We start from the raw sequence: 12,311 nt of genomic DNA on the forward strand, positions 1-12,311 counted from the left end.
CATTAGTTTTTTGTGTTCTTGAAAGTTTCTGGTGTGATTATTGTTGCTACTCATGTTCGAAAAATGCTTCGCTAGGAGGTCTGCCTTATCTTTATTTGTTATGGCATTTTTAATTTTTGGAGCTGAGGTAGTTGCTTTCCCTTTGATGGCTTTTATCTTGTCCCATATTTGTTTTGAGTTTGATTTTAGACTCAGTTTAGAGCAAAAGGTTTGCCATAGATTAATTTTAGCAGTTTTTATAGTTTGTTTTAGTGCTTTTTCTTTATCTTTATATTGCTGGAAGTAGATATAATTTTTGGTGCGTTTATATTTATTTAAGGCCCCTTTTTGTCTTTATGTGCTATAGTGCACTGTTGAGTCCACCATGGTACAGGGTTTTTATTTTGGATATTAGTTGTCTTTTGTATACATCGGTTAGCTGCTTCTATAATTGTGTCTGTTATGTTATCATAATACATGTCAATACTTGGGCTTTCTAAGTTATCTGGATTTACTCTAGCTAGTAATAATTGGAATTGGTCCCAGTCTGCCTGTTGGTACCTCCATTTAGGTGGGGTTTCGTTTGGAATGTGTTGAGTTTTTGTTTGAATATTGATTGTGATGGGAAAATGGTCACTTCCTAACGTATCTTCCTGATCCACCCACCAATTTGTGATTTGAGCCAATTTTGGGGTAGTGATGGTTAGGTCTATGGCTGAGAGAGTGCCATCCTCAGGGTTTAATCTAGTGTTCGACCCGTCATTTAATAATTCATGCGGTTCTATTCATCAAAGCGGATTACACGGTGGAATCTGGATCAGCAATATGGTCAAAGCACAATATCACTATCAAACTTACCGCTGCGGTCACCGGGGATTACAGGCTCTCAGTGTTTAGTGCTGCGAAATTTAGTATATTTACGACATATCCATGGCGTCATTCAACCGATAGATTTTCTGGAACTGTCAATCGTGCTAAATCGAAATACCGATGACATATTTATATTGCATTCCGCAGATAAAACTTTAATTGCGGCGATGTATTAATGGTGTCTGGAATTCGTCGCAAAAACGCCTCAGTTGGTTACTAAATACCTGATATAGCGACAATGAATTCCAAAGAGTCTTACAGATATAATCAAGCATGTGCGTGGAAGCCAACGCTGTAAAACATCATCAACGAGTACTAGACAAAACAAAAACAAAATACTGCCTACGTTAATTGGTACGTTATCAGCGACGTATGAGATTCCAGTGATATGAATCGGTGTCGCTGTTGTTGTTGGCATTGTTGGTGGTATCCTTAATATTATCGCGAAAAGACTATCAACATGTGAGGGTAAAATATTACATGAACACACATAAATAGTGTGGGCGGCGACAAAATGCACATATAAAATTACCATCGTTAATGTCAACGGGGTTAAACGACGGTGTAATATCAGAGAGCGAATTTGCTGGAATTAGTGATATTTATCATATATACAGATAGCAAGCTTCCCGACTTCGTCAGGATATAGCGTCAGTTGCGATCCTTCGCCAGTCGCCACTTAGACCACAAGCGTTCCAACGCGGAGTTCCAAAGTCAACGCAGCCATAATTCATTATTAGTTTTCCCACTCCGTTAAACCACCAAATGGTCGCTCACTTGAGATTGTAAATACACAATTACGTTTTAATTATGGCTGCCCATATATCATATCAAAATAATTTGATAAATTATCGGTTAACAATTCAGCTGTTTTTGCGTATAGGAGTAGAAAGGAATCTGAGTATCCTCCTGACTGGAACGTTGTGGGAATTCCAATATGATCATAGCAAAACGAACAAATTAATGATGAATATCAGCGTTTAATTAAATCTAGAACGGAAAAAGAATCAAAGATTGAAAACTCGTAACATGAAACAACGCAGAGCGCAGCCATTGAAATATCAGCGCCGAAATCCCAGGATTTCCATTAAACGTGTTCACATAGATAGGTCGTCGATTAGGGCTTAGCTGGGGTAGCTGATGGTAGCATCAGTTTATATTGGACCACCACAACCTCAACGATCCGATTCTTTATCAGACAAACAAAGATCCATAAGAGTATATAAGTCACCGGCAAATGGATAGCTAAGGAAAACCATCATATATAGGGGATTATCACTGAGGAAGTTACCACAAATGATGGTAACATATACCCGGTACGGTTTTATTGTCATGTAACAATGAAGGAATTACTATTAATGGAAGCGCACATGCTGAGGTTTTATAATTAAACACTTATTGATAAAATAATTTAAGAGCATACAAATACATAAGATGATCTAAGAAAGTTGCTTAAGTAGTATATACTTTATTATACGAATGATTTATACTGCGCTAAAATAACAGGGAGTTCATGTGATGCCTTCAAGTGCAATGACATAATACACTTGTCCGCACCATAACTATTAGTAGATATTTTCGTTAATATTACTGAAAAAGAAATATTTATCTAAACGTTTAACTACATAGTTGGTTTAGTTTCAGTCAGTCTCTGATAAAGTCAGATAGGCAGACTTTATTATATAAACACTTGTACAAGGCGCTATCGTAATTAATTTGGCAATGGAATGTATAAACAGGTGTATAGTCACGCATAAACGACGCGTTATCGATCGACCTGAAGTGTGTGTGTGTGTTTGTGTTTTGAATTTTTAACATAACTTAAACATTTTTTCCAGTCATATCGCTATGATGTCTACAATGTGGCAGATAATAGGGATGTCTAGCATTGGAGCATCATGCTGCAGACATGTAGCATGATGCAAACCCAGTCACATTATCCTGACACAAAGCCGACCAGTCCTAATAATATAATCTTAATTCTGAGGGCCTAGCGAAACATCTGTTAGTACTATGTTTATCAATCTTTGGTATAACTCAGACGGGGTTCGAACCCGCGAACTTCCGCATCTAGCGGACGCTCTAACTACTAGGTCACCAGAACTGTCTGACCTGGAGCGGCTAAAGTTAGCAAATCCAGGTGGGTCTCTGACAGCACGAGAACAACAAATTAAAATAAAAGAACTAATGTCATCAGTGACAGTATTTCTTCTACTGAGCTTTTAGTGATGTTTAAAATTGGTCTGTCAAGCGTAATCAGTGTCAGTATTTTTCCACTGAGCTTAGACTGGTAAGTAATCAGTGCCAGTATTTTTCCATAGAGCTTTCTCGTGATATTTAAAGTTGGTCGGTCATTAGTAATCAGTGCCAGTATTTTATCCATTGAGCTTACTATGGTGTCCATGCACAAATTAACTGTTATTCGTACATATATCCTGCTGATGTACTGGGCATTAAAGTTGTAATATATTAACGCAGATCAATGTGGCTCTTCGGTTTAAAAAAATGGTAATTCTATTTCTAAACACCATCAAGATATTTCTAACTAGGCTTACATACAAGGCACGGATTGGCTTGTGGCAATTAAGTTCTCAGTATTTTTCTAAGGCCCAGATGTAGAATCGGGTGCCTCCGCGGGGCAGGTCGGTTGCCTCTCCCACCCCAAATGTCTGAGTTTGATCGCCCCTCCCCCCTTCCGCTGCTGACAGCTTGTTTTCAGCATCAAGGCCAAGGTCTGTAGAGCCGGCCTAAATACTTATTATAGCCTTGTTGATACTCTGCGTCCTTTTTTCAGCGTTGCGTTTGGCTTGAACATAATCGTTAAGGAAGTTCGCTTTAGACGGTATTCTGTCTGCACTTTTCTGTGGCCACGCCATCTGGCTGTCTTGTTTGACCCTCTCGTCTGGGCGCTATGCGGGTTGAGGGACAAAGACTGGAATCTAGAAACATTGACGCAAGAGTGAAAACAATACACGTTCTCCTCTCCCACTCATCATCATGATGACTGCGGTCGCTAGGCGACCTTCATAATATTTGAAGGATAATGCCCTTTATCAGCGAGCATAGCCTTTGCCTAAAGGGTAATCACCATGCTTAGGTTCATTTTCCACACAGTGTCTCTATGTTAACCACCAGCCTTACGGTAATGGTGTATTAGATGGTTAGCTTGCTCATGTGATTTTGGATCTCCCCAGCCAGCACTGAAAGGTTTGCTGCATCAGAATCGAATGACCACATATGAATGCTTGCTTCCACTTCTAATCATGTGGAAGTAATCGTTGAACATTAGGTCAAAAGTAAGCGTCTCTATCAGGCCTATTTGATAAAAGCCTGTGGTGCGCAATGATCTCACAGTCTGGGGTAATGTGAAAGAGGCCACAAAAGGTGTCTGACAGGGTTTTGTCTGGATGGGTGGTCACAACTGCGTTTCCTCCAACCACTCGCACAGCTAATATTTTGGCATTCTTGCCATTTTTTGTTGACAGGTTGGCTAAATATATTCACGCAAAAATTCAATGGAATTGCATATTTTCTTCTGTGACGTCGTTTTTCGAGCTTTCCATGGTGATTACTTTCGTGTAGTGTGCATGTCCTTCCGTAGATCCACCCATACCTTTGGATACCAACAAACATGAAAGGTGGTAATTCATTTGTATTCCACCTTCAGATTTAAAACATAACTCAACGGCAAGCTCTGCAATAATTAAGGGCCTGCATTTGTATTTATTCAACAATGACCTGAAATTCCCCGAGAGAACATGTGCATATATGGATGTCTTGATTAATATAAAAATGCAATTAAAATGTTTATTCTTTTCTTTTATGTATCCTACTTTTTCTTGGTATATTACTTTGGTTTCAATCATTGGTGGACTTGCAGTTAAATAGTTTGTGTTTCGTAGCATTTTATGGGTGGGTTACAAATACCTACCTATTTCATTTTCGAGGCTCTGTATATAGATACGAAGTGATAAGATTACAGCGAAATGTTAATTTTTAAAAAAAATTAAGGTCAATATGATATAATTTACGGTACTGTGATTGTCCTTAACGTTTGCAATTAAGATTAAATCACAGATGATACTTGTTGAGAAGTTGTTAATTTTTTATGGAGATGCTGTCCTATAAAAGCTATGCTAAGTTGCTTATGGATGAAACTATATTGTGTTTTAACAGAAAAGATGAAGCACAATCTTGTAAAGCAAATAAACAATACTTGGAATTCATCATTAATTTGATATTACCACGTTGTGAATAGGGCTGTTTTTGAACATGCATGACACAAATGATTGGTACTTTTTCCAAATATGATGCATACAAAAACAGAATGCCAGTGAAAACAGCGCACCCTCAATGCACAGTTTTCTAAGCATCTTTCGTAAAACATGTGTCCTTGTTTGCTTATTAGTAAGGTATAAACAGGTTTTATACTTCTAAAAGTGGCAGAGTTAACAGCTCTTTTCCTGTAGAGCATATTTATCAAAACGCTCAATAACCGTGTTCATCTAAATTCATATTTAAGCAGGTAAGTTGCATTGTGTGTTAAACAAAAGTCCTTAGGTTTGTTCCATGTGCCAATTCTTAGAACAGTCTCTAAAGACTCTTTATATATATGCATAAACATCACGAGTATGAGGCAAAAGACTCAGTTAAAAGGATTGTATGGAGATGAAATTGCAAGAAAACTATTGAACACCTTTTAACATTTTAACGATAATAAAGAGAACAGGCAACCTTTAATTACTTTTAATCAAACACAAAACATTCAACAAATTTTAGCATATGTTTCTCAATAAAGGAAACATGTAAGAAAGCTATCTTGATTTATTGGTAGTCAGTTTATTAACAACTTTTATTAATGATTCTTAGCTCCGTGCATATTATTGAACTTCATTTTAACAAGTTGGTCTAAGCATTTTAACACTAAACACAGTAATTGTCTCGATTCATTAGTATTACTAATCAACTTGTTATGGGGTGGCAATGTGAACTTTAAATGTTGTAGTTGCAGATTCGCATGCCAGAATCATGCGGGCAGACGTATTTTAATGTAAGGAATGTCTGGAGGCAGTGAACAGACGGCTTCTCTGAACATGTGTTTAAGAGTTAACATTATATTTAGGTTGTACGTCTTTGTCATTTGATGCCTTTGTCATTTTTCCTGGATGAGATCAAGCTTGGACAATGTTCTGTGCTCATGATAAATTACAATAAAATTGAATTTCTTGATATCAATGTCTCGTCTTGTTTTCTTTATATTAGATAAAATTTATACCCAGTCTATTTGGAATCAGCAAATTGTATTTTGATTTGGTCACTAAATAACAAGGTCACTGCGGATAAAAAAGTAAACCAGTTCTTTGCAATAGTTTCATTTCTCTTCACCAACATATGTGCGTTACTGACACATTGGATAAGAAATAAGGTTATTGATTTCGGTGTCAAAAATCAATCCTCAAGCCACTGTGACTGAACTTAATTCTAAACCAAGCAACTTGTTCAAAGATTGTGGTTGGTTTGTATTAAAGGGATGGGAGAAGTTCATTATTTTGGAGTCTAAAATGCCTAAACTGCAGGGTTGTTGAAGCTCAGAGAAACATGTTGCAAAACAAACTTCGCAAAAAAACTCTTTGACCAAAATTTCGTGGATGGCGTGCACTTTGAGTAATACAGAAATCTAGATATTCCTGGTGGTTCAGATGGTAAGACGTCATGGTGATGATAAGACTAGTACGGAATAATCATTTCAGCCCATTAAGTTCAGTTAAAGATCACATACTTTAATTCAAGGTTGTTGTCATTCAGACCCTTTGGTTAGCAAACCTGAGAGTTAACCATACCTTTCTACTGTCTACAGCAAGGGCTATTCAAAATCTAGTGGATGTATAACGTACGATCCACGAGACACTTGTTCAAAGTGTTATAAATATTCTGACATGCAATATTTGGTATCCACTGGTAGCAAACATGTCTTATAAAGATCTAATTAAGTTCACGAGATGATGGGATTAAGCGTATGCATGTTTGAGTGGTAACTGTTGAAGTTTCATCTTTCTGGCGGTGGTAGGGTTAGGGAGGGGGTCAAACGTACTACATGTATGTACACAATATGTACCATTAATGTAATAGAATGTATAAAACAATTCATATATTGGTTTTGATGATCAGCATGGAGTATATGCTTCAATCAAATTCTTAAATTTATGAAATAATTGTGGTCTATTATTCTGCCATTTGCCAAACATATATACATACATATTCAAAACTAATTAAAAGCTAACTTTGTATCAGGTTTAGTGGGACTCTCATTTTTTATCGCTATATCACTTTCTAAAATAACATTGTACAATAATAAATCCCATCATCAGTTACTAGCACATGTCTTCAATCTGATGCATAACATTAACAAAAGGTCCTCGTTTTGTTTTTCGTCGCATGACACCTTGTGTCGTTTTGGAAAAGTCATAACGATTTCTGACACTGAAACTGAGTCTTCACTGGTGCATCTTCTAGTGATTATTGAAACATTTGCTGTAATCATGCTTCGGTCACAACCTAAATGAAAAGAAGAACACGAATATAAATATTTCTTTTCCTTATAGGTGAATGAACAATTTAGACAGCTTTGATGTTCTTATATTTTCACTTAGCACTTCCTTGAGTTGATACTAAATTTGTATTGATTATTATATTCCAAGTTCTCAACCTTGTGGTAATTTATGACTAACTAAATACAGCCCTCACCACTACGTCCTTATAATAGTCATTTGGAGAGGTCATTAGTTTGTGCAACAGTAACTGAAGTGGTGTATCTGTCTATAGTTTTATATTGAGATAAATTAGTTCATAAGTTTTCAGATCAAACTGTCCATATGTTGTTGCAAGTTACAAACAAGAACAGAAGTCAAAGACTGTGTATGTTCTAAGGTGGATAGTACTATCCAAATGTGTGCTCTTTGTCCTCCCAATGACGTCCTCCTAATGATTGTACAGCAAGTGCAGTCCTCACAATGTTTAAAGAGATGTACATGAAAAAGTGATACACATATAACTTGAACTTTGGTTAAACTTATATTTAAATATTTTCATTTGTCTTGGTACCCACAAATCCACATTACAAGTGTGTGTGTGTGTGTGTGTGTGTGTGTGTGTGTGTGTGTGTGTGTGAATCGTATTTGATACCAATGGAAATTTTATCGGCTAACTTTAAAGTCCTAACTGACACTTTTAACTGACTCGGAGTTCGCTTTACAAAAATATAACCCCAAGAATTTCATAAAGTACCTCTACATTTCACAACAAATATTTTGGTTATTGAAATATAATGGTCCATTTGTCTTGGAAAGTCTATTATTCGGAGCCATACGGAACCGATTTGATACGTCGTATCAATACCTACCACCTCTATATTTGAAAATTCACGAAGAAAAGGAATACATACTGTAACTATTACTGCTAGAACTACAATATACTCACTTCCTGCTACCACATCTTCTACTAATATTACTACTATTCCAAAAATGAATACTATCACTTAAGAAGTATTTAAAGATAAAACAATTGCTAATACATATACTATTCGGAGTATGATATTTTCAATTTGCAAATACAAGTACCAGACCTTGATCAAATGACCAGCTTTTCAAACAGAATAAAAGCCTTCAAATGAAACAGCACAATATCATAAGGTCCTGATAATTCTCCTTCAGCTTAAGAGATTTAATACTGAGCACTACATAACTACGATTTGATAAGCTATTACTTCAGATTGTTTAAAGTTTAAGTGAATTTATTCATGCAAATAATTTAGTATTACCCTTTGATTACAACAAAAGAAAAGGTACATCATACCTTCGTGAATCCTCATCGGTCTTGCTAACTCCTTATGTGCCTATAAAGCACTACTGGTACTCTCTGTACAAATTAAATAAAAATGAAGAAAGTAGATTGCTTTATATAATTATAAGTTCTATATATTGGAAATTCAAATTAATCACATAACTTACATTCGAGAATACGTGTATTAGATTTTATAAAACTTGACATTATGTTTGAAAAGGTTATACATTTTCAATATGTCCTTTGAAGATGTGATGTGATGTGATTTTTATTTTTAACGTAGCTTTAACAATTTTTCAGTCACATCACTACGATGTCTGCAATGTGGCAGTTTATAGTGATGTCTAGCACTGGGGCATCATGCCGCAGACATGTAGCATGATGTCCCATCCAGTCACATTATCCTGACACCAGGCCGACCAGTCTTAGCACTAACCTCTTAATGCTGAACGCCAAGCGAGGCAGCTGTTAGTACCATTTTTTAAGTCTCTGGTATGACTCGGCCGGGGATCGAACCCACGACCTCCAGCATCCGAGGCGGACGCTCTGACCACTAGGCCACCGGAGCGGTATGCCCTTTGAAGAAGCTTCTTATATTTGTGTAGCGATTTGTGTAGCGTTACAATCGGAAATAATTAATAGCAAGGTAGCTATAATACAGCGACGTCTTGTTTATTACACGGGAGAATGTAAAGGTAAATTAAGATTGTAAAATTGTTCTTCATATCTGAACAGCTCACACTTTCCTCAGTATGTAAATTTTTGCATTTCTACCGACCAACATTTAACAAAAAATAAATTAAGCGATTCTTTACTGCAGTAACGCTACGAAAATAACCCCGTTTTAGACTGTAAGAATTAAACAATTGCTTTGGAGTTTAGAAATACTCTCCACAGTCTATCCAGCATTGATCCATTGCTTACACTCTTTTTGAGGAGTAAAGTTTAGTCGTATTTATCATAAAAGAATATGCAGAGCTGATACATTTGATTTGCCCTCTACTGACCGATAATATGATTTGTCATGCAGTGCATTCTCTCTCATTAACTAAATTGTTTGACATGCCCTTTCAGTAATGAATCAATCCATCGTAAGAATACTATATATTTGCTCTTTTAAGGTCCCATTGAAGATAGTTTCAATGAAAAATGACAATTTAATAAAGTAAATATCAATTTAATAAAGCCAAATTAACATAATGTATATAGTAAAACGAATTTCGCATATCTCATAAAGATATAAAGGTGTGTTCTTCATCTATGATACATTGAAAGTGTTCCGCATATTCGTAACTATCACGACTAGTGCATCGTAAAGAAACGCGAATGATGTAGGGCGGCATAGTAAATTGCACATTACCAATAAGACTTTTATAAAATGCAGTGTTACAATCTGTTTACAAAAGATGTTCATTCTGCTCCTTAACTTGTCTGTTGTTCTCAGTCTTTGAGGTTAATGGAACAATTTCCAGAAATACATCTGAGGCATATTGTTGCAACACGGTACCGGCAGCGTTTTTCTTTTGTGCTGCATTACTTGTTCCAGTGCATAATGTCCTTTTATCTAAAACTCCAAAGCTACAGCAAACACAGTGCAATAACGAATGCTGTTAATGTATTTACTAATATTACAAAACAAATTGTTGGTACCTTTCCTATTATATTGCCCACTTGTTTCATTTTCAAATGATACTTGCCCAAATGTTTATTTATAGTCTGAAATGGTCAATTTCCTAATTAGAAAGTAACGTGAACATAAGTTATCAAAACTTCTTCTTCTAGTCATACGAATATATATATATATATATATATATATATATATATATATATATATATATATATATATATATATATATATATATATATATATATATATATAATTACGACTCTATAATCGTAAACTAAGTAACAGACAAGAGCAAAAACCAACACGTTTAGTAAAATTCAACATATACTTTATTTCTCACAGATAGAAAGTGCAAATTTAAAAAGTACACACAGTATTGTGAATAAATCGCCAATAGACATAAAAGTTATATCACAAGTCCAAAAGTATAGAGTTCGGAATAAAATCTAGTGTGGTGTTCAAAATGAATAAAACTGTTGTATGTGTTGATGTACCAATGTTTTTAAATGGTGCTGATGTGCAAACAGTCTTGATGTATCACAATGATATAATCCAAAATGCCTTTAAATGAATTCACATTAATCCAAACTAGTTATTTAGTCAGAAACTGTTATTGAGCATTGTATAATTCTAGTGAATAATTTTCATAAATCATCTGAAATTAAAACTAAACACCAGTTAAAGACCAATTCCACTTCAGATATTGTGATCAGAATAAAGAATATATCTTTATGTCTCCCTTACACAAAAAGAAAGTCACAATATGACAACTATGATACGGGTAATATTATTGCAAATGTCCAATAAACTGTAAACGTAATTGGTTCTATAATTTTCTAACGTCAGAATTCTGGCTGTATCTAGAACTCAACCATGTAAAGATAATAATGATATATATATATATATATTCTAAAATCATACGTAAATAACAGCTATGAAATGTGCTATTTTAAAACAAGGCCATGTAGACCCAGCTCCTACCCTCAATACGAAAATACAATTTCTTTTCTCTCTTACAGTTCGATCCAAGCTTTGTTCTTACCATGGCTTATCCGTATGTGTTCAGCTAACTTTCTTTCAGTACAAAATTCTTCGTTACACTTGCAACACGGAACAGCTGCATAAATAAAGTGAAAACGTTAGGTTCCATCATGAGATAACCGCCCTATCATATTAAGCATTCTTTGTGATAGAAAACACTTTTATTATATTTGATAAATTGTGAAAATGTATTTCAAGAGGTTTAAACATTTTCAATATAACTACTGAAATATTTTGTTGGATACGTCAGTTGTACATTTAAAATTTAAGTTACGTAGTAGCAGGGCTCTTAAGTATCTGCAACAAAAATACCACAAACCTGCAACATATAACATTTCAGTAGAAAATAAATCTGAATTGAGAGAATAAAAAGTTCTTTCCGGAGTACCAAATTGATAGTTTCCGGACAATGTAAATGTTTTGAATTTAAGGGACTGTAATTTAATAACACAATGCATGCTAAACTTAGTATATATACTTTCGATTTTCTCTATAGAAAGGAACCTGAACATAAGTTCTCAAAAATTATTCTTCATAAAATACAATTTAATATGATTCTGGGAAATTAGACATGCACAAATTGACAAGATACGAGTTGCAATATCTTTGAGACATATAAGTCAAAGAATGTCTTAATGCAAATTTTATATTATTATATCTTTTTCTTCTGATTACATTAGAGAAACGCTATTTGTCATACCATCCCTCTTGTGTTGTGCTAACTCTTCTTCTGTGGAAAATTCCTTCTTACATCTGCGACAGTTACGAGCTGTACAAATAAATATAAATAAAACAAGATTACAAGATTACTACGTGATTTAATTATATTTCTACGTATTAAGCCTCTGCATTATTTCCATTTCACGTTGGTATCATATTACAGAAATTGTTCCAATGTAGTTAGAGTGAAAAAAAGTTTCTGTATGTCTTTTGTAGCATATTGCAAAATACATTC

At 35.0% G+C, this 12,311-nt stretch overlaps 1 protein-coding gene across 2 annotated transcripts in view; it reads right to left on the reverse strand.

Moving 5' to 3' along the window:
• Window positions 1–5,590: 5,590 nt before the first annotated feature.
• Window positions 5,591–12,311, reverse strand: part of LOC149794983 (cytolytic toxin-beta-like) — a 44,910-nt gene continuing 38,189 nt past the window's right edge. For both annotated transcript variants that reach the window (XM_089964019.1, XM_089964020.1), the window contains exons 9-12: window positions 12,057–12,125; window positions 11,358–11,432; window positions 8,701–8,763; window positions 5,591–7,404 (exon numbers count right to left, since the gene is read on the reverse strand). In XM_089964019.1, the coding sequence (XP_089820145.1) occupies window positions 8,741–8,763; window positions 11,358–11,432; window positions 12,057–12,125 (167 nt within the window). In that variant the 3' untranslated portion in view covers window positions 5,591–7,404; window positions 8,701–8,740. The remainder of the gene's footprint in view (window positions 7,405–8,700; window positions 8,764–11,357; window positions 11,433–12,056; window positions 12,126–12,311) is intronic.

Source organism: Sinohyriopsis cumingii, chromosome 7 (assembly GCF_028554795.1).
Source record: "Sinohyriopsis cumingii isolate HCF-2022 chromosome 7, ASM2855479v2, whole genome shotgun sequence".
NCBI classification, from domain to species: domain Eukaryota; kingdom Metazoa; phylum Mollusca; class Bivalvia; order Unionida; family Unionidae; genus Sinohyriopsis; species Sinohyriopsis cumingii.